Source organism: Lemur catta, chromosome 1, assembly GCF_020740605.2.
Source record: "Lemur catta isolate mLemCat1 chromosome 1, mLemCat1.pri, whole genome shotgun sequence".
Classification (NCBI taxonomy): Eukaryota; Metazoa; Chordata; class Mammalia; order Primates; family Lemuridae; genus Lemur; species Lemur catta.
In genome coordinates, this window is record NC_059128.1 from 70405494 (window position 1) to 70430085 (window position 24592).

General features: G+C 36.6%; 1 protein-coding gene across 2 annotated transcripts in view; it reads right to left on the reverse strand.

Annotated features, from left to right (window-relative positions):
• Positions 1–9257: 9257 nt before the first annotated feature.
• AQR (aquarius intron-binding spliceosomal factor) overlaps positions 9258–24592 on the reverse strand; it is a 98663-nt gene continuing 83328 nt past the window's right edge. For both annotated transcript variants that reach the window (XM_045527806.1, XM_045527812.1), the window contains 4 exons: positions 21040–21125; positions 16023–16197; positions 12807–12920; positions 9258–9773 (listed from right to left, as the gene is read on the reverse strand). In XM_045527806.1, coding sequence (XP_045383762.1) covers positions 9432–9773; positions 12807–12920; positions 16023–16197; positions 21040–21125 — 717 coding nt within the window. In that variant the 3' untranslated portion in view covers positions 9258–9431. The remainder of the gene's footprint in view (positions 9774–12806; positions 12921–16022; positions 16198–21039; positions 21126–24592) is intronic.

The window sequence follows — 24592 nt, forward strand, 5'->3', positions numbered from 1 at the left end:
ACAAGTCCTAATTTTTTATACATATATATTATATATATGAGATATATACACACACATACATTTAAATACTGCAGAATATACAATACCTTTTCAAATGCATTTGGAACATGTATTGTAAAAGTCATGATAAATTTCAAAGGATTATCATCATGCAGAGTAGATTTTCTGACCACAGTAGGATGAAGCTAGACATTAATAACAAGAAAAAGAAGAAAAATGCCCAACTGCATAGAAATTAAGTAATCCACTTCTTAAAAAGTGAAGTGTTTTTTGTTAAGGTGAAACTCATATAACATAAAAATGAACTACTTTAAAGTGAGCAATAACATAAAATTTAAAAATTTTCACTTTTAAATGAATAATTCAGTGGCATTTAGTGCTTTCACAATGTTGTACAACTACCACCTCCATCAAGTTACAAAACATTTTCAGTGAAAATTAAAAAAAAAAAAGATTAAAAAAGAAATCACAATGGAAATGAGAAAACATTTTAAACTGAATGTTATGAAAATATGATATGGAATGTGTGGGATATAGCTAAAGCTGTGCTATGAGGATGTTATATATTACTTTTGCCAACATAAATATGAAAATTCAGCTGAAATGGACAAATTCCTGAGAAAACACAACTTACCAAAACCAACACAACAAGAAATAGAGTAGTCCTACTATACTATTAAATAAATTGAACCTGAAATTAAAAGTTTTCCCACAAAGAAATCTCCAACCTTAGATTGCTTAAAGAAGTAATAATATCAATTTTACAAAAACTCTTCCAGTGAATAGAAAAAGAAAAAGCACTTCTCAATTCACTTTATGAGGTTGGTATAATCTTGATTTACAACTTGACAAGAATAGTAATAATAATAATTATTATAGACCCATCTCCCTCACAAACATAGATGTAAGAATCTTAAACAAAATATTAGCAAACTTAACATTGCACTTATAAAAAAAAGATTAGGAATGTAAGGTCAATTTAGTACTTGAAAAAAACAATCAATGTGAGGTCTTCTGCTTCTGCTCATGAAGTAGTAACTCATCGTCCCACTGTAATCAGCTAGATCTGGACGACACATATGGAGGAATTATTTTCAGACACTGAACAACAGACAACATAGGTATGTCATCCTTGAGAGGAAGAAAATGAGCAAGGTGAGTCCTAGTGATTGATTGCCCTGGTTTTTGCCCACAGACAGTTTCCAAACAGCAGCACAGTTTGCTGTTTGTGTATGGAGAACCGAAGTAGAAGCCCAGCACTCTCACTGAGTTGAGGAGACAGAAGCTTAGGGAGGCTGGGTTGGCTAGAATTTGTGGGGCAGAGTAACTGAAAGAAGGCAGTTACACAAAGGAAGAGTTCCAGGAATCTGAAGAGGGGTCCCCTCAAATCTTGTCTGAATAGTAATCTGCACACACATGGGGTGAAACTTCATAGGTCAAGCAAAGGACAACTGCCCGGGATCTACACTAAACAATTCCCAGAGCTCGCACAAAAATAGAAAATGTTCAAATTTTTACCAGCCCAGGTAGAAATACTTCACTGAAAACCTGGGGCATCTGATAGGGACTGCAGAAAGGTCACAGCTTAGCGATAGAGCTAAGCTAACCCTAGAGTAAAGGTACTCTACACACGCATAACAAAGCTTAAAAACAAACATCAAAAAGGTAGATCTAATCCACAAGTAACTGTCTCCCAAAACAAACCTCAACACTCTTTCAAGGAAGGCAACAAAATCCAAACATTCAATAATAGAGCATTTGTAACATTCAACATTCAATAAAAAATTACTAGGCATGGGAAGAGTAGCATCTTCTGGCCCCAGTAAGAAAAATAATCGATAGAAAAGTAAATAAATGTAATTCACACATTAACAAATAAAGGAGAAAAGTATATGCTCATCCTGATGGACATGGAAAAAGCATTTGCTAGAATTCAGCATACATTTGTGACTAAAAACAAACACTTAGCAAACCAGGAATGGGAAAATCTCTTAAATAAATCTGATACACAGTATGCACAAAAACCTACAGCAACTCTATACTTAATAGTGAAATATTGAAAGTTTTGCCCTTAAAATTGGGAAGAAACAAACTTGTTCTGACTACCTCTATTCAACATTTTCTGTAGGTCTTCTACAGGTCAATAAGGGAGAAGGAAACAAAATGAAAGACACATAGGTAGAAAAGGAAATAAAAAGTATAAAGACTAAAGAGGGAAGAAAACTTTCATGATTCACAGATGAGATAATTATGTATGTTGAGAATCCAAAAGAATCCATAGTCCATTCATAATAAGTAAGTGAATTCAACAAGATCACTACATACCAGTGCAACATACATACATATATTGCATTTCTATACACTAATAACAATTAGTAATGTAATTTTTAAAAGTATCATTTACAATAGCATAAATACATCAAATACCCAGGAATAAATTTAACAAAAGATGACCACGACTTTTACACAGAAAACTACAAAACATTATTGACATTAAAGACGATCTAAGCACATGGAAAGAATCACCATATTCCTGGATTGTAAAGATGCCAATTTCCCCCCAAATGACCTATAAATTCAATGTAACCCCAGTAAAAATCCTAGCAGGTTCTTTTGTGGAGTTGACAAGATGATTCTAAAATTTATGCAACAACTAAGAACGGTCAATAACCTTGAAAAAGAATATAGCTAAAGGATATACACAACCAGGTATCAAGATTTATTATAAAGTTACAGTACTTAAAACAGTGAGATGTTGGTATAAGGAAAAATATATACCAATAAAACAAAAAAGATTTCAGAATGGACCCACACATATCTGAGCACTTGGTTTATGACACAGAGGATACTACAGTGTAGTGTAGTGCACTGTAGGATGGTCTTTTGAATAAACAGTACTCAGTTAATCTACTGACCCCTACCTCACATCATATAGAGAAATTTATTTGAGAAGGCAGACACGAAAACTACATTATGTATGATTGCAATTATATAAAGATCAAAAAGAAACAAAACTGTGACAGGAGACAGGACGATCATGCAGTAATAATGATGGGTAGCAGGCCCGACAGGGAATTTCTGGGGAGCTGGCAATGTTCTATGTCTTGATTTGGGTGAGGATTACGTGATTGTGTTTGCTTTATGAAAGGTTACTGAATTGTTCACCTGTGTCTTGTCTACTTTTCTGTATGTGTAGTATACTTCAATAAAATTTTACTTAAACATAAAAAGATAGTCTATACATGGCTAGCATCAGAACCAAGGGGAATTTGCCTGTTAAAAAATACAGATTTTTAGGCTCTACCCCTCTACCCTTCACCTCAATTGCTGAAAGTGATGTGCAGAATCTATATTTTTGTCCCTAAAAATACTTTCCCTTATGTGCACTATCATTTGAAAACCACTATATTGAAAAGGAAAGGAAAGTTCCTAGAATTTTACTCTCATAGTCATTTTTAAATAAGTTGCTTTTGGCCACCTAATTTGAACACGGCATTTTAAAGTCAATATTTTATTCTTCTTTTCCTGGAAATCATCCAAAAAGCTATAGGAAGAACAGGAAATGAAAACACAAACATCATTTGCAGCAAACCCAGAAAACAGCTAACATCTCTAGACTCCAAAATAGGTGAAAAGAATTGTGCAAAGCTGAGATCAGGCACAAGTGAACAAGAGCATTGCAGAGGAAAACAGGTATGGGGCTGCCGGGGTGGGGGGCGGACATTAGGAAGACAAAAATCACAGGAGGAGGATTCGTGGCATCAGATGTCAGAAAGAGTCTGCAAATAAACACTTTTCCAAACTGTGGGATACGCCCGCAGTGCAAAAGCTACATCTCCTGTTAGCAATAGTTGGATCAGAGAAGCCCCCTCTAGGCAGTTTGCTTCCAAGCAGAGAGACCGTGGAATGACTGAATGGAGACGCACAGCTCCCAAGGGAGTTACAGGTTCAGGAAGCTGTGGCCGCAGAGGAGTCTTCCCAGTGCCTCCCGAAGGAGAACTTCGTACAGTGACCCTCCAGGATCTAGTCAGGACAATCCAACCTCCTTCAATGCTCAGTAATTAAAAAAAAAAAAAAAATTCATACTTAATCTATGAATCTAAACAAAGATAGTACTAGAACAAAAAAGTTTGGTGGGGTTGGGGGAAGGGAGACACCAAAACATAATAACAGAGGAGAAAAAAAGTAGGTGGGAGGCAGAGTAAGTAACCTCATTTCCTCATTTGCAGTGACTAGGAGTTAAAGAATATCATTTAAAGCTGGTAAATCATGCAACAGAATTTCAAGCATATTTATCAATACAAAGATAAACACTGAAAAACATAATATAATTGGCTAAAATTGAGAGTTGGAAAAGAAGAGGAGGGAAGAGAAAGAGAAAGAGGAATATACCAACTGAATCATTATCTATACTGTACTAGGGAACTAATGGATACGGTCTAAAGAAATAGAACACTAAGGTAATGGCTATGAAGATAACTACTAAAACAAAATTAAAAACCTTCCTAAATAGCAAAAATGCACACACCTATACACATATGCAAATACATAATATAGTGTAAAGACTTTTTTCAAAGGTATTAAAAAAGAAAACAAAATAATCAGTCAGGACTAAGAATGAACTCAACCGTCAATAAATATAAAGGAGCTAAATCCAAATATGTTTTTTTAAAGACTTTCCAACCTGATCATAAAGCAAAGCCAATTCTTTCTTGCATATAAGAAATATATCTAAACCAAAATGATTATCATAAAAACAAAAATAAAAGGATGGGCAAAAATAAATACAAATCATGTTAAACATATGGAAAGATTCTCAACCTCACTGTGACAAGAGAAACTCAAGTTAAAGCAACATTAAAATGCCATTTCTCACTAACAGTGACAAACATTCCAAAGTTTTATAATATAGTACTTGGCAAGGCTACTCTGGGCAAACAGCTAGTCTCATACTTTGCTGGTGGGAGCGTAGACTGATACACCTTTCTGAAGGATAATAAGGCAATATCTATCAAAATTACAAATGCACTTACCCTTTGGCCCAGCAATTCCACTTGTGGGATTTTATCTTTGAAATATACTCATACAGTGTAAAATGATTTTAGTACAAGGTTATTCTTCATGGTAGTTTGTTATTACAAAAATATCAGAAATAATTAAGTGCCCATTATTGGGAAATGGTTACAGTATGATACATAAAATACACCCCCCATTCATTCGTAATGTTATGTAGTTGTAAAAATTATGAAGAAGCCCTTTGTGTGTTGTCAGGAAAAATTCTTAAAGTTACATTAAGTGAAAAGATGTTAAAAAACAATTCTGCATGTTATGATGCCATTTATATAAAAATAGAAAAAACACAAATTTCTATTTGTTGTAATGTACAGAAAATATTTTTAGAAGAATATGCAAGAAAGCCTATTAGCTATGCTAAATAATTCTTTTTTTTTTATTTAAACTTTTTTAAGACAAAAATGTAAAGAACTGAGAAAACAAGACACATTGGAAATATGAACTCTTCTTTCATTGCATGGTAAGAAATGAGAAGCAAAGCTTAGTGTGAAATTCTGGAGCCTAAAATTAAAATGTAAACAGAGAATGCTCAGTGACCTTTTCTTAGGAGGCTCACATGAAGGAATGTCATGGCATGTTGACCAAACTTTTATCCATTTGCATTTTCGGAATGTTGCTATTAATACCACATGACACTCAATAAATTACACTACAATATGACATTTTGTACAGATCACTTTACCTCTAGTTTCTTCTTCAGCTATGTTACTTCAGCCTCTGGTTACATACAAAAGTTTCATTATTCTTAAACATCTATTAACATGATTGCTTAATAATTAGAAAAGCTAACTGTCAAGCATTTTTCACAGGAAGCAAGGCACTGATCTTCTGGCTCGTGCAAAAGGGTCAATGTTTTTTTTAAAAAAATCTTTTTTATCTTGTTTTAATTGAAGAAACATCTCTAAAAATATCATTTGAGTGAATGCAAGATAAAAAGAAAATAGTGCACTCAAGGCACAAAGCTAAGTAAATGCAAGAATGTAGATGATTTGGGGGTGGTACAGTAGAGAATTCAGAACTGATCAAAGTTACCAGCTCCATATTTCAGAAGCATGATGGGACCTGGTATCTTTCCTCTGGTTGTACTGTTCTGCCAGGATTTTAATTTCAGCAGAGACCACTCTCAATGTTACAATGTACTGATGCAGAGGTCCCCAATCAGTAGACTTGATCCTTGATAGGTCCCCAAAGGTCAACTGCCACCCAGTGTCCCCTTCTTGATCATCCTCTATGCTCCCTGGATAGGGGCACAGCTAAAACCTCAAAGCCTTAGTTGGCAGTATCATACACTGTCACAAAGCTTTGAAGAAAAACAGACGGTGACTCGCATTTATCAAGGCTAGGTGCTAGATATTCTCCTGAGTACTATCCCATAAAACAAACACCTACCCCCAAATTCAAAGAGATCTTTTCCCTGCTTTATAAATTGATAAAGAAAACTGGGGCTTAGAGAGATTATAAAATTTGTCTAAGGTCAAGCCAAATGCTGATAAGCAAATTGGGTAAAATTTGAGTTGGGTTAGATGAGTCTGAGTCTGTTTGACAATATCATGCTGTTTCCTGATCATAAAAAATTTCATTTTTTATTGGAGCACAAATGGCCCATTTATGCTGTTTCTCTCAACATCTAATAAAACATCTCAACTTTTATCATTATACCAACTTCAGGAGTCCTGATGTTTAGATCTTCTCATTCATTTGAGAATAAATGGAGCTATTTATTCTCAACTGCTGGTAATGAACTTTCTTAACTCAGCATTTTGAAGGGGGAAAAAAAAAACCTCTAAATACTTGAATTGCTTCATTTCATGCTCATTTTCTTGGCATGCATCTTTTTGGTTTCCTTTTAAAAATAGATTTCAAAATCATAACATATTCAGATACGAAAAACAGGATGGAGAGCAATGGGAACACTAATCTGAAATAGTCACATGGCTAGTACCTGTGTCTGGAGTAATCCCAAATTAAATAGAAAACTCCTGAATTTGTGAAGCAATCTCTCATGTATGCTTGATGGGAAAAATAAACAAAATACTGCCCTAGGATTGGACTTGGGTTCTACCTTACTCTCCCACAATTGCCACTCCGGTTAAGTCTCAATTATTCTGTTCCCTCATTATTTAAATAAGAGTAGACCTTACATTTCTTTAAAAATTCCATGATTCCATGCAACTCACTGGCCTTTCCAATGAATAAACAATTTAAAATAATGCTAATCCCTCTACCATCATCCCTTTTTTAATTCCTTTGACAACGGCAAAAAACTTACCCGTCTTCTACTTAAATTTACTTTTTAGTGTGATAGAAAATCAAGCAGCAAAGAAAAAAGTATAATCACCCAGCTAGACAAGAGTGATGTATAGTGTTTGGAAAATAGTTTACTTAATGAGAAAGCAGCTTAACAGTTTGCATACTTTGGCTGCAGGTATCATAATTCATTATCCTCTAAGGGCAGAGAGAAGAATCAATCTTTTCCAGGAAAAGACGGTAATACAGTAAAGCTTCTTTCCTTTGCTTAGCCTGATACCATATATTCACAAATGAAAATAATTCTATGAGTGCTATTCCCCATATAGATGCCCACGGCACCTGCTTTCTAAATCTTTTACCAGAGAAATTATGTAACAGACTACCTGGCTTGATCCTTACTCTGCTAACAAATAGACCTGGGTCTCCTAGCATTGTTTCCTTGACATTTCACTCCCCTCGTCGTGTCACTTTCATTTCCCCCTCCTCACCTAACGTTTACACAAGTGTCTGATACAGTAAGACAAGTAAGATGAGAGTCTGAACCACAGCCTAATAGACTTGAGCAAGCACTAGTCACTCAAAAATACAGATGACTTGACTTCCTGGCTTCAATTTCCTTATGAATTAATCATTCCTTCAAAATGTCACGACCATAAAGATTTCAGCGATAGCGTGAAGTTCTTGCTTATTTCTTCAAAGATTTCTTGGACACGGTCAAGCCCACCGGTAGATGCATTAGAGGGGATGATTTGGGGCATTGCTCCCCGTTAGCCACTCTAAAGGACGATCAAAATGGGGGAGAGAGAATTAGTGGGCCATTATTCCCTCCCCACATACACACATACCCATCTCTTTTTTTCAGCTCTGGGCACCATGCCCAGGGACCTTATAAACACAGGTCCCTTGTCAGAAAACATTAGTCACACTCAGTGTTAATTCTACCATTACAGCCTCATTCATGTGAGGACAGCACAGTAATCTCAGCGCAGTGCTCCTCAAACTACAAAGTGCATATGAATCACCCGGGGACTTTGCTGCCATGCAGATTTAAGATTTAATATGTCTGCAGTACATCCCAAACCTCCGCACTTCTAACAAACTTCCATACGACATTGATGTTGCTGGCTCACCAACCACACTTGAGTAGCAAGGTCCTAGTACCTCTGTCCTTTCATATTTGGAGCACACTTCCCCTGACGGTCTCATTGTGATTGGTTATCTACCAAGAAAACTAAACAGGGCAGAAGACTCAGACCCTCTGCAGTGGAAAAATTCTACCCTGTACACAGGAGTTGAGTTCACTGACTCTCATTGCCCAGCTGAATCCTGCTTCCTGCCCAGATCAACTTGTCAGATTCTTCCCATTTAGCTGAATGACAAATCCTGGCTCAGCCTCACCAGCCTTGTCTGATGCCACTCTGCCAACAACCAAAACACCACTGGTGTGGAGAACCTGTTAAAATACAGATTCCAGGGCCTTAACCCCAAGATTCTCATTCATTAGGTCTGAGGTGGGCCCCAAGTACAAACAGACATCCTAGGTGATTTTAATACATTCTGAGATTTTGGAAAGGAAACACATGTAACCTTTTTGACAGATTGGAGAAATCTAGATCTTATGGCTATTAATGTCTTTACATCAAGAAAGACGCAAATAAAAGTAAGAAAAGAAGGAAACAGAACTCGAGCATCTGACAGTATGATAGAAGAAATAATCTCCTCTTCAATTTAGACACTTGCTTAAGGGCATTTGTGGTTAATTCCAGTGTATTCTGTCTTCTTTAGAGAAAAGAACTAAAAATGTGAAGTATATTTTGTGTATTCTACAGAAAACTATGTTACTATAGGCAAGATTACAGATACATGCATTCCGTGATCAAATATCCGAGGAACCGGTATTTGTCCTTCAGACTAAACAAAGGAAACTGGAGTTGTTCATACACATACAATTTTTTTTAATATATCCAAGACACTGAAATCAGTTAACAAAAATAAGGATTGAACATTAATTAGTGCCATTAAAATAGCAGAAGCAAATATAAAATACAAAACATAACTTTACTTAGACTTTATGAACGCCATGTCCTCCCTAAGAGGCTACAGTTTGACTACTTGGTCTCCACTGGGGCAGATGTGGCACCTTGAGGTGTGTTAGCCTCTGCTGGTGCACTTACAGGTCCTGCCACAGTAGTGGTGATCTCAGGTAGAGCAGGGATGGTGTCTGGATTGGAACTGGCTCCTGTCTCACTGGTGATCATCTCAGTATGACTGGGGGTGGTGTCAGACTGAAAGTCTAGCGTTTCCTGACTGGAGCTGGAGCTGGCATCTGTTGGACTGGGTATGATGTCAGCTTGAACAGTCATGGCCTCTTCTTCTGTTTCCAATTCTGTTTCTTGATTTGGAACTTCTTCACCTTCTTCTACCATAGCAGGTGGTAGTTGTAATAAAGTCTAATAAAAAAAAAAAGAGATAACACCAATATGAACTCAAATGAAAAACACTGTGGCTTACAGGCCAGGCACGGCGGCTCATGCCTGTAATCCTAGCACTCTGGGAGGCCGAGGCGGAAGGATCGCGCGAGCTCAGGAGTTTGAGACCAGCCTGAGCAAGAGCGAGACCCTGTCTCTACTAAAAATAGAAAATTAGCTGGACAACTAAAAATATATACAAAAAATTAGCCGGGCATGGTGGCGCATGCCTGTAGTCCCAGCCACGTTGGAGGCTGAGGCAGAAGGATTGCTTTAAGCCCTAGAGTTTGAGGTTGCTGTGAGCTAGGCTGCTGCCACAGCATTCTAGCTTGGGCAACAGAGTGAGACTATGTCTCCAAACACTGCGGCTTATAAAGCTAAGCTCTCACATTAACATCATCTTCTTAAAAGATACTATTCATTCTAGGGTGCTCCAAAACACTGCTGGCCATTTTACAGATAACACCTCTGATGCCAATAGCCTACGTTCTGCTAACACCTACATAGATGTCACATATTAATAATCAAAAATCTGCTGCAACAATTCTGTGAAAATAAGTGGCTGATTAGGACTGACTACAACAACAGCTCAAGAAAGGGCCAACTTCAGTCAAGGAGCCCTGGGACGGGTAGAGAGGAAGCAAGCCTCAGGCAAGGCCATGGCAGGAAAGGAGCAGCAGGGCACAGGCTTCTGTCCCATTCAACCAGAAAACTGGAGCAGCTCTGTGTGCTTAGCCTTCCCTCTACTCCATGGCAGTCTAGGGGCTTTTCTCCTCAGGGATTCTGTTTATCTTGCTGGAAATTTAAAAAATTTTTAAAGTACCATTCACAACAGCAGCAAAAAATATAAAACACTTAGCAAAAAAGCTAACAAAATATGTGTAAGGTTTGCATGTTGAAAACTACAAAACACTGATGAGAGACTTCAATGAAGATCTAAATAAATGGAGGGAGATATTCATAAAAGGGAAGATAATACTGTTAAGATGTTAATCTTCCCAAATGGATCCTAAATAATCCTACTCCTCAAAACATCCTTTTAAAAATTGCAGCATGCTTTCTGGGGTAGAAACTGACCAGCTGATTCTGAAATGTCTATAGAAAAGCAAAGGAACTAGAATAGCTAAAACAATTTTGAAAAAGAAGAACAAAGCTAAAGGACTTACATTATCTAATTTCAAGACTTACATAAAGCTACTGTAATCACGGAGGTGTGATAATGGCAAAGAAATAGATACACAGAAAATGGAACAGAATAGAGAGCCCAGAAATAGACTCATGTATGTGGTCAACTGATTTCTTGACTCAGATGACAAGCAATCCAACAGAGAAAGAGCAGTCTACTCAGGAAATGGTACTGAAACAACTGGATATCTGCATACAAATAAATAAAACTCACCTCTTGTACCATATCAAAAAACTAACTCAAAATGTATCACACCTCTAACTATCAAACCTAAAACTATACAACTTCTAGGAAAAAAAATCTTTGTAACTGAGTTAGGCTAGGTATTTTTAGGACACAAAATATATAAATCACAAAAGAACAATTTGATACACTGAACTTCATCAAAATTTAAAACTTCTGCTGTCTGAAAGACACTTAAAAAATGGGGGAGAAAGTCACAGAATAAAAGAAAATATTTGTAAAACATATACCTGATTAAGGACTTGTAACAAGAATAAATAAAAACCTCTTAAAACTCAGTAAAACATGACTCAATTAAAAAAATGAAAAAGAGACCTGGGCAGACACATCCCCCCAAAAGATATGCAGATGGCAAATAACCACATGAAAAGATGTTCATCATTAGTCATTAGGGAAATGAAAATTAAAACCACATTGAAACCACTATATACCCATTAGAACAGCCAAAATATGGGCTGGGCGTGGTGGCTCACACCTGTAATCATCACTCTGGGAGACTGAGGCGGGAGGATTGCTTGAGCTCAAGAGTTCAAGACCAGCCTGATAAGAGTGAGATCCCATCTCTACTAAAAATAGAAAAATTAGCCGGGCATGGTGGCACGCACCTATAGTCTCAGCTATTCAGAAGGCTGAGGCAGGAGGATTTCTTGAGCCCAGGAGTTTGAGGTTGCTATGAGCTAGGCTGACACCACGGCACTCTACTCAGGGAAACAGAGTAAGACTCTGTCTCAGAAAACAACAACAACAAAAAGGAGCAGCCAAAAAAAAAAAAAAAAGACCTATTATATCAAGTGTGCGTGAAGATGTGGAGCCAACTAGGACTCTCACACTGCTCAAGTGGTACAATCACTTTGAAAAACAGGTTGGTAGTTTCTTAAAAAGTTAAACACATCCTTAACATACTATCCTACTTTTCTACTCCTGGGTATTTACCCAAGACAAAGTGTAAACACTTGTATGAGAATGCTCATAGCAACTTTATTTGTAATAGTCAAAACTGGAAACAACCCAATGTCCACCAACATGTGAATGGGTGAACCATGGTAGATCCATACAATGGACTACCACTCAGCAATAAAAAAGAGAGAACACAACAACATGAATGAATCTCAAAATAATGATGCTGAGTAAGAGCCTGGAAAAAAAAGAACATATTGCATCATCATTTCACTTATATAAATGTCTAGAAAATGAAGACCAATCTACAGTGAAAGAAAGCAGATCCCTGGTTGCCTGGGGAAGGTGAAAAGGGAACTACTGAAAGGCAAGGAGGGATTACCAGGGGCATGGGAAAAACTCTCTGGGATAACAGATGTGCTGTTTATCTTGACCGTGGTGATAGCTTCCCAGGTGTATACCTATGTCAGAACATATCAAATCGTATACTTTAAACATGTGAACTTTATTGTATGTTAAAGTCTATCTGTGTGAAGATGCTTAAAAAATATGAATGTTGCATAAATAATATCCACCTAACTTTAGTTAAATTGGTTTCCCATAAGGAATCAGGTACAATACAGATTTATTCTGCAAAAGAGATTATTTCAATAGCAAGGAAAATAACGGCCAATTTTAAGAAAACTCACCTGATGATAATGATGTGTAGTCTGTATTAAATGCATATACATGTTGTATACAAAGTTTGCCATCTGGGGCATATTCTTTATTATCTGTACTTCATGAGATGGTCTCTCTCCATTCTAAATGAAGGCAAAAAGAAAGTTAAGTATTTAGTGAAAAAATCCTAGAAGCTAACATTTCAATATAAGCCTATTAGATGCAAGTGTAAGAGTCTAATAAGGACTTCATGAAGAGTAGTAAGTCCACTGAAATTGAGAAAAGCTAGGCCGGGCACGGTGGCTCACACCTGTAATCCTAGCACTCTGGGAGGCCGAGGTGGGCAGATCCTTTGAGCTCAGGAGTTCGAGACCAGCCTGAGCAAGAGTGAGACCCTGTCTCTACTAAAAAGACAGAAAGAAATTAGCTGGACAACTAAAAATACATATAAAAAAAATTAGCCAAGCATGGTGGCACATGCCTGTAGTCCCAGCTACTCGGGAGGCTGAGGAAGGAGGATTGCTTGAGCCCAGGAGTTTGAGGTTGCTGTGAGCTAGGCTGACGCCACAGCACTCTAGCCCGGGCAACAGAGCGAGACTCTGTCTCAAAAAAAAAAATAATAATAAAAAATAAAAAAAAAAAAGAAAAGCTGGAATCTAGGACAACTAAGAGTTACAAGCTTTTAATACAATTTTGGGCTAGTAAGTAAAATATGGGTTTTAGTCTACTAACTAATGTGGAATTAATAAGAGATAAGTTAATCATTTAAATAGAAAAATCAACATGGTTCAAAGTAGTGGTTTCCAATACTGCATATGCTCCAAAGACAATTTACAAGATAATTCAGAAAGAAAATATTAAAACTATTCTTCCTATTTATGTGTTTTATGTATTTCTAAAGAATAAAAAGTTAACATTTATTATTATTTAATACATATACTATTAGTCATGGGGATGAATATTCAAACATTCTTTTTAAAAGTGTGGTGTCTACCAGAATCATCTGAGGGAGATTGTTAAATTGCAGATAAACGTGGCTCTAGTCCCCAGAGATTTAGACTCAGTAGGTCCGGGGTAGAATGAGGTGATTCTTGTGAGTAGTTTCTAACAACAATCTAAGAAACAGTGCTCTATTAGTGTAGGTAAAGTAGTAAAGTAAATGAAAATACAAAATTTATACTTCCTCCTAAACCACCTCAGAATAGAGATTAACAACTTTCCTATTTCTAGTCATTAATAAAATGTTTATAAAGTTTTACCCTCTCCTAATGTAGGAACAATTTAGGAAACCATAAAGGTAAAAAACATACACCAAGAAAAAGGATTCTACCCAAAAGTGACAAATTACTAAAAGCACACAAAGTTAGAAATATTTAGTACATTAAATAGCATTTCTCAGAATTAAGCAGGATGGCAGTATTGCACATAAGCAAGTATTCTTTTGATTAGTGGTCACTTTCTGCAATGGCCACAACTTCTGTGTGCAAAGATTGCCATGCTGTTCTTATGACTAGGAAATGCTGCCTTCAAAACATGGAAGAGTCATTGTTTGTTTGCTTATTTTCCTGGTAGCTTTGCTGGGAGCTGCCTTTCCTGAGAAGCAGCCCTCCCTGCCCCTCACACTGTCCCTTGAGCAGAAGATTAGGAGATGCTCTCAGTTCCCCTGGGGCTTAAACCCATGAGTGTTGTATAAAGCACCATTTTCCAAGCCTTCTGTTCAGCGGTATTGCCTGACCCAGGTTTCTCCAGGTGTGTCCCTGCCCTTACGTAGGAAGCACCTGGGGAACTTATTAACCATGGAGACAACTAGGCTCTGTCCCAGACCTCTCGTCAGGAATCTGCCTGTCTAATAATCAGCCCACAAAAGATTGAGAAGCTCAGATCTATAGGATTGGGCCCAGACTCCAGAGTCCGGCAACTAAGGCTTTATGTGACCCCACTCCATCATCTCTCCACCCCTTTCCTCCTATTCCTCCATAGCAGCATTTTCTAAAACAATAAAATTTAAAAAAATGCAGTTTAGGCCAGGTGCGGTGGCTCATGCCTGTAATCCTAGCACTCTGGGAGGCCGAGGTGGGTGGATCGCTCGAGGTCAGGAGTTTGAGACCAGCCTGAGCAAGAGCGAGACCCCATCTCTACTAAAAATAGAAAGAAATTATCTGGCCAACTAAAATATATATAGAAAAAAATTAGCCGGGCATGGTGGCGCATGCCTGTAGTCCCAGCTACTCGGGAGGCTGAGGCAGTAGGATCCCTTAAGTCCAGGAGTTTGAGGTTGCTGTGAGCTAGGCTGACGCCACGGCACTCACTCTAGCCTGGGCAACAAAGCGAGACTCTGTCTCAAAAAAAAAAAAAAAAAAAAGCAGTTTCTAAAAAGTACTTAAAATTATAAAACAAACACATTGAATTTAATCTTTTTTTATAGAGGGGTTAGGGGAAGAAGTATACTGTGAACATTTAAGAAAATTTTATTTAAAATCCAATGGACTTCTAGGACATTTCATTAAATGAAAAAAGCAAAGCCCAAAAGTGTATAGTATGCTAACCTTCATGTAAGAAAGGAAATAATTCTCTGCTCCTTTGTGTAAAAGGAATATAAGGATAAACTAGAAATTAAAGAGACTAGTTACCTATGGAAGGAGGGTGGTAAGAAAAGGGAAGAAAAAAGGGAGGATAAGAGGGAGGAGCCCTTCTTTCAGTCTTTTTGTTAAGTGTATATGCTCTCCCCTCCCCTATTTCCCCAAAACATTAAGCCTCTTAGAACTCTACTATTTTTCACTCTGTTATCAAATAAATAGTTAAGTTCTCCTTATAGAGCTAAAGAGAGGCAGTATAGTAATAATAATAACATGGACTCTGGAGTCAGGCTGCCTGGGTTTTCAAATTTTGGATCCTCTACCTACAAGATACATGGACCAAACTACTTAACTACTCTGACCCTCAGTTTCTCCATTTGTAAAATGAAGTTATAAGAAAACCTAAAAAACAAGGCTGTTACAGAGATAAAATGAGATGACACATGTAAAGAGCTAACTGCCTGATACATGGTAAGTACTCAATAAATGTTAACTGATATTATTTTTATATAGAAAATCTACTTCAGTTCCTTAGTGTAAGGAGCACTTTAAACCAGTGACTGGATTATCTAAATGATAACGTTCCTAGCTAATGTGGTCACCTAAAAGAGAATCCCAATATCCCACTCTGCAAAATGCTGTTCTATACGATGAGGAAAGAAGTCCTACCTTTCGAGTGGTCGGGAAAGGCTCTGTTGGAATTATATGCAAATGAAGTGGGCGGGCTGTGAGCTGACTGAAGGCTGGAGTTAGTTCAAAACAGTTTTGGAAGAGGGATACTCTGGCAAAGATATAAAGTCCAAGTCTGGCTCTAGACATGGCCACCACTAAGCGACGGACATCCCTTTGGGAAACAAAATAATTAGCATACTTTAAGATTAATCACATATTGATGCAGATTTTTACTTTTTTTTACATAGTCCACTAAATAGTTCTCTTCAGCCATGGCAAAAAAAAGTTAAGCTTCTTAAAAACTTAATAGAGTACACATAAAGCTAATCAATGTTATGTGACTAATAAACCAGGTAAAAGTTGATGCATTTATTACTAACCTCTTGTTGGTTTTTATTTGTAGGTGTGGGGGAGATCACAAAATAACCAATATACTGATTTGAAAAGGCTGAAGTAACTACATTGGTATTATGGTACAGTCACCAATTTACTGTCCCACTGCCACTGAGTCAGGCTGAACCAGCTCTTCATCCACTTCACCTACCAAACTCCCAGGCTCCATTAAGGTTAAATTTTACTTACTAGGTAACTCTGACCACATAGTTTTATACTTGCTTATAATAATAAGTACATATGGAAATATATGATATGATAAAAATGATATAAAAATATCATAATGATATAAAATAACAATACAGGTTGAGCAACTCTAATCTGAAAATCCAAAATGTGAAATGCTCCAAAATCTGAAACTTTTTGGACACCAACATGATGACACAAGTGGAAAATTCTACACCTGACCTCATGTGATGGGTCACAGTGAAAATGCAGGCATACAACACGGTTTACTCAGTTTTCCCAAGGGAAAAATACAATTATCTTCAGGCTATGTTTATAAGGTATGTATGAAACATAAATGAATTTTGTGTTTAGATTTGGGTCCCATCCCCAAGAAATCTCATTATGTATTATACATGCAAATATTCCAAAACCTGAAAAAAACTGGAAATCCAAAACACTTCTGGTTTCAAGCATTTCGAATAAGAGATATTCAACCTGTAATATCAAGTCTTATTCATGTATTATTCTAGTACTTAGATTCAGTGTCTGGCCTACAGTACTCAATGTTCAGATGAACAGTAATAAAAATGGTTAAATTCAATGACTCAAATATACATGTAGCTGGCTATATGATGAAAGATATCAGTTTTCTTTAATCTATTTTTTAAAAAGAATATAAGTTTTTTTTTAAAAAAGGTTTGAATCAAATAAATTTATAAAAGATGACTATACATTAAGTCTAATTTCACCTCACTATCAGAATGTGTTTTAGTGATAAAGATCATTTTGGCTTCAAATACAAAAGATGGTTTGCTTTCTTGAGATGCTTTTAGATGGCTATTTCAATTTTTTAGAGAAGACTTTCATGAAGAATAATAAAGTTTAATAAATCACCCCTAATCCCTGAAAGAAAATGTTGAAGACTGTTACAGAAATCTAATGTTACAGAGACCATATAATAACCAGAGAGAAAACCAGGAATTAGAATGTTTACCTAAGTTTTTTCTTTGTGTCTATGTAATGCAAGTTATTTTGGGAATACCTCTAATTCAGCCTCATTTTCTATGGTGTTTTATGGTCTTAACAAGTGTCTAGTTTCCCTTATCAGGAGGTACTGTGTAACACCAACACATAATTTATCAGTTATGTTCTTGTGTGATTGAAAGTCAAATTGTTTATTATGTTTTCCATATTTCCTTAGAACCCCAAGGATTCACAGTATAGGCTGGTGGTTCCAAAACTGGTAACTGAGTATACACTGCTAGAGATACTTAGCATGAGTTCTCACACAGGTATTATAAAGGAAATTATGGTTAAAACTTAATGTCAGGGAAAACAAAAAGCCGGTGGTGGTGGAGGGAAGTGTTGTTTCCATGGTAATCACTGTATTATGTTCAGTTCTCCCCCTCCCATCCGGAAGGCGGTATCTTTAGAGAGAGCACAGATACAGTGCTATTACAGTGACCACTGTATTGACCCCTCTGAGAAAACTTTTCCCTCCAGCCTTCAGTGCTGTAGTGCAGGACAGTGGCTTTTATACTTGTGATCTCCATCATACACAGGAGATTTGAACTAAAATCTTCTGCAGATTCAAATGTAGGTACCATAAACTTTACTGAATTCATTTATCAATTCCAGGAGTCAGGTGATCACACAGTACTAATATTCTTTGGGGGTAGGAGGGTTGGGGGTGGGTAAACTCACAACTAATGGATGCGGTGAGCGTTGTAGAGAGGGAAAGGGCACGTCTGAAATCATGGGTGGGATATGGCAAAGTCATAACATGTAACCAAAATATTTACACCCCCATAATTTCCTGAAATAAAACAACAACAACAACAACAACAAAACAAATGTAGGTACCTTCCAAGGATATATTTAATGTCCCCCCCACTGGACTCTAAAACTCTACCAGGGCAAAGATCATAACTGTTAGATTTATTACCACATATCAAGAACCTAGCACACTGTCACATAATAGATGGATCTGAAAATATTTGTTAAATGAATGAGCAAACACTATGATCATAATAAACTACCAGGCAAAAAAAGCAAAGGGTGGGAGGCAGGGTTCCTTGGAACTATATATTGAAAGTAGGGCAATGGGGACTACCATATTCTTTCTTAGTCTCCAGAAGATGGTTCAACAGAAAGAGTATTGTTAAACAACAAAGCCAACACTGTAATAGAACCCCTACATGGAAACAACAGGAAAGCTGCAGCCTCATTACTTCACTCTGAACAGGTCACAGGCACTTCTATTGGTACCTAAGCTGTGCAAATCAACTGGGGACAAAAAGAATGAATGCTAGAAAAGGGACTAGAAATGTCTCACTACTTTGGCTTCTGATCAGTTCTACACTGTCCTAAAACAGGTCTCTGGAACTGAAGCTGGCTCCTACCCAATCACCCAATTAGCCTACCCAGGATGAAAAAGGTATGAGTAAAAGGAATATGGCAGGCACCTGGAAGACAGCGTAACAGTTCCTTAAAAAGTTAAATATAGAGTTACCATATGACCCAGAAATTCCTCTCCTAGATCTGTACCCAAGAGAAAGGAAAATAAGTGTTCACATAAAAACTTGTATATACATGTTCAGAGTAGCATTATTCATAACAGTCATAAAGTGGAAAATCCAACATCCAACAATTGATGAATGGATAAATAGAATATATCTGCACAATGGAATATTATTCAGCAATAAAAAGGACTGAAGTACTGATACATCTTACATCAACATACCTTGAACACATTATGCTAAGTGAAAGAGGACAAAAGATCACATATCGTATGATTCCATTTATATTAAGTGTCAAGATTTAGCAAATCTACAGAAATAGCAAGTAGATGAATGGTTGCCAAGGGCTTGTGGGTGAGGGGAGGGGAATGATTGCTAATAAGTACAGGGTTTCTTGCTGGGGCGATGAAAATGTTCTAAAGTTGATTGTGGAGATAGTTATATAACTCTGTGAATATACTAAAAACTACTGAATTATACACTTAAAATAGGTGAACTGCATGGTATGTCAACTATATTTCAATACAGCTATTAATGAAAAATGAAATATGACAGGAAGTAGGTTTCCTTGGTCTCCTGAAACACAAATGTTTTCCTACTTATTATCCCCTCTATGCACTAATACCAACGCCACCACTCACTCCCCACCCCAATGAAGAAGTTGGACTTTCTAAAGGAACTTTTGGCCAATATAAAAAAGTTTATTTGGATAAAGGTATTTTTGCTCAGAAAATTTTGATATGCAAGATAACACCAAAATCAAGTTTTCTCTTAATCTTTCATTTATAAACATTTTACCATCAAAATGTTTTTTTTTTTTTTTAGGTTTCCAAAAATATTAGGCAAAGAACAGCACAGAACTAAAGTCACTGGAATTTGAAAAAGACACAGTAAAGTACCACAGGGTAAGAAAAAAGGCACAGTGGAGAGGAAGCAGTATCATATATTCTTACTGTAAGTTTTTGACACTTTAATTATGTAAACCATAATGATAGCCCATTCAGATGCCAGTTATAAATCTCAACAAGGAAAAGGAACTTGAACTTTTTAGAAAAGTTAAGTCTCCAAATTTTTGCTTGACACTTAAATAAACAAGTAAAAATAAACTATTTTAGGATGCTACTGTCTTGAATAAATTTCTTAAAACATTACATTTTTGCTTACTCTTAAAAAGTTATCAGTCTAATGGAATCTGATCACTGGGTAAAGCTCCAAATAGATCTTGACTTAATGACAACATTATGAGAGCCTGGAGAATTTTCTTTTTATATGCACCCAATAAAATAATAAAATAAACCCTCCTTATAGTTTTGCTAGTAAGTCATTTGAGATGAAGGTTTATATAAAAATAAATGGCTGCTTTGTATTAAGAAGATATTATTCCCATAAATCCCTAGCACATAAATACATCACAATAAATGATAAAAATAGATTACTGTTTGTTTTGACAATTCTTAATCCTAGGAAAACAAATGGCTTCTTTATCCTCTAACACTTAAGCTAAAAGATGTGTGTAGGAAAAAGAGTCAGAAATCTTATGCAATGAAATTTATTCTGAAGAGACTTTTTACCACTTTACCTCCTTTAATTTCTGATATCAAGTTTCCAACAAATATAAAATGGATTAAGATTTTATAATAAAATGCTCTGAATGTTACTGAAGAGTTAAAATGTTAAAATTACTAAAACATTTAAAAGCAAAAAAATTCTGTGGCAGTGGCAACAGTTAACTGTATAAGGAATCTGATAATGCTACATTCCAACAAAAACCACCACAAGTTGTCTTAACAATTAATTATAATTTATTTTTCTTATAATTTCAATTTTAATTATAATTTAAACTTAAAAGTATTTAGAACTACTTAGCCACAGAAGTTCAAAACTGAAATAGACAGTAAAGTTCAATAATATTATGAAAGTTTTTTCCTACATACCTTAGGTGGCCCACTGCCCTGGTTCGTACTAGAGAAAGAAGAATATAATCATTCTGTTGGCCTTGGAATCTATCAACAGTTGTCACCTAGGAAGAAAAAATGGGAATTGTGGTATATTTTCAAAAACACAATGAAAAGACTTTAGAGATCCTACAACTAATGTGCTAGCAGCAAACATCTTACCCTTAAAATAATCAATCCCAAAAGAAATACAATCATGGGATTGGAATTCCCAGAACAAGTTAATGAATACTATTAAATAAACCACAGTAACCAGATTAAGCTGTGTTTATATTATTCACACTTACAGCATTTGTTTTTACCTTTGCTGATAACTAAATAATTGTTTTTGGAATTAATAGTCTTCCCCCTCCCACCCCCCACTAGACTGCCAAACTCTGTGAAACCAGGGACTATGTCAAGCTTATTAACCAGTATCCCAGTTTGATGTCCAGCAATATAACTTAGTTTACTCATTTATTATTTAACATATCACTAGTATTTATCCACAGTATTCCTCTGTCAAATGAAAAAAAAATCTTCACAGTACTTTTTGTTCAATTTGAAAATATATGTACAAATAAGAAAGTTCAGAAAGGCTTCAGTCATTAATACTGGACTCAGGCATTTAGCTTTCTTTTTTTCTTTAATTTATTTTTTGTAGAGACAGGGTCTTGCTATGTTTCCCAGGCTAATCTCAAACTCCTGGCCTAAAGTGGTCTCCTGCCTCAGTCTCCCAAAGTGCTGGGATTACAGGCCTGAGCCATCATGCCCAGCTCCATTTATCTTTTTTCCATCAATTCAAGAAAAAATTTATTGCTTACCCTGCACAAACCATAATTTATGGTTCCTCTAGCTTTAGGAAATTTGCAACACACTTCTTTTTAAGTCAACTTCACAGAGGTATAATTTATATACAATAAAATGTGTTCATTTTAAGTATACAATTTCATGAATTTTGACAATATATATTCTGATTTAACTACCACCACAATAAAAATTTCCATCACCTCAGGCCCCACTGTAGTAAATCTGTACTCTCCAGACCCAGACAACCACTGATCTACTTTCTGTCACTATAGATTATTTTTTTACCAGTTCTAGAATTCCACAAAAATAAAATTGTAAAGTCTGCACTCTTTTGTGTCTGGTTTCTTTCACTTAGCATTATGTTTCTGAGATTTATACATGTGCTCTGTACACTAGAAGTTCATACCTTTTTACTTTGAGTATTTTTCCACTGAATGCATATACCACAATTTGTTAATCCATTTAGTTGTTCATGGACACTGGGGATGTTTCTAGTTTGGGGCTATTTTAAATAAAGCTGCAATGAATATTCAGGCACTAATATTTTTGTGGACATATGTTGTCACTGCTCTTGAACAAATACCTAGGAGTGAAATTGCTGAGCTGTATGGTAAGTGCTTAACTTTATAAGAAACTGTCCCAAAACAACACATGTTGGCGTGGATGCGGAGAGACAGGAACACTCATACACTGCTGGTGGGAATGCAAACTAGTGCAACCCCTATGGAAAGCAATATGGAGATACCTTAAACAGATTCAAGTAGACCTACCATTTGATCCAGCAATCCCATTATCGGGCATATACCCAGAAGAACAAAAGTCATTCTTTAACAAAGACACCTGTACCCGAATGTTTATAGCAGCACAATTCACAATCGCAAAGATGTGGAAACAACCCAAGTGCCCATCAATCCACGAATGGATTAGTAAACTGTGGTATATGTATACCATGGAGTACTACTCAGCTATAAGAAATAACGATGATAGGACATCTCTTTGGTTCTCCTGGAGAGAGCTGGAACCCATTATATTAAGTGAAGTATCCAAAGAATGGAAAAACAAGCATCACATGTACTCACCAGAAAATTGGTTTCCCTGATCATCACCTAAATGTACATCAGGGAAGGATACCAATTGGATATCAGACTGGGATGGGGGGTGGGGGGAGGGGATGGGTGTATGCCTACATGACAAGTGCGTTGCACACCCTCTGGGGAATGGTCATGCTTGAAGGTGCAGACCCGGGGAGGTGAGGGGGGGAGGGGATGGAGGTATGACTATATGATGAGTGCCAGGCGCACTGTCTGGAGAATGAGAACGGACGCGCTTGGGACTCTGACTCGGGGGGATGGGCGGGACATGGACAATGTATATGACCTGAACTTATGTACCCCCATGATGAGCTGAAATAAAAAAAAAAAAAAGAAAAGAAACTGTCAAACTGTCTTCCAAATTGCTATACCACTTTCCCCATTTGCCAGCGATGTTCCAGTTCCAGAGTTCCAGTGGCCCCACATCCTTGCCAACACGTATTATGTCAATCTTTGCCATTTTACCCATTCTTTCAGGGGTGTGTAGTGGTATATCACTGTAGTTTTAATTTATATATGTTTCCCTGACAAATAACAATGATAAGCATTTTTTAATGTCTTATTGGCCACTTGTAGATCTTGTGTGAAGTGTCTGTTCAATCTTTTGCCCATTTTGTATTGGGTTGTTTTATTTAATAATGACTTTTATAGGAGTTCATATATTCTAGATATAACTCCTTTGTTGTTACATGTGGGTGTTATACCTGGAAGTTCTATTGCCATTCTGACTACGTGGAGAACTTGTATGAGAACTTGGCCCACATACTGATACCAGCAGGGCAGAACGATGAAATAAACCCTGCCCCTTTGTATCACTGAGCCACCCTGTAATCCAACCTTGAAACTATCATCCACCTCCCTGTTATGAGAGATATTAACTTTCCTTATTATTTAAGTTTTTCTGTTACTTATAAATAAAAGGATTCAGATACTGAGGTCCTTCTGCTAAACTTTCTATGTTTCAAAGTGACTAGTTTCTCATTTTTACTCCCTATATTCCTTATGGCGTATTCTGCAGCGTCTATTCTTCCCTGTACTGTTCCTATGATTTTGTTTTATTTTCTTCTAACTCACTTTTTATATCTTTCTGAGTTCTTGCATTTCTCTGCTCTGTAGCTTTTCCTCATAGAAATGGCTACTTCATTAACTATTTTTAAATTTATAGCAAAATGTATATTTGAAATTTTCATTTGTTCTAAGCCAACATACTTTCTGAAGCATGTATCTTGTCTATATTTTGATGTTCTTTTCCTCATTTTTTCCTATAAATTGAAGCTGTGCTAGTTTCCTTTTTACTATTCATCACTGAATAAGTAAGTTTCTTAGATTAGCTGTAAGCAAAAGGTTGAGCTGGGGTAAGCAAGGCTATTCTCTAACGGCTAGATGGTTTTCACAACAAATGCCCTCTTCTTTTCTGCTACTGTTGAGATAGTCTACTTTTTGCAAATATAGCTCACCACTAGGCTCCTCTGAACCAATCTGGGAGCAGTGAGGCTTTTGCTCACCCCAATTCTTGCATCCATTGTAGAATAACAGGGATGTGGCTCTTGTACTCAGGGTTTGCCTCTCATCTTCAGAAAGTGTTTTTGCTGGCACTTTCAAGACTGGTCCCCTAAATTCTCTTTATCCCATATTTTCTTCCTGATCTTAGT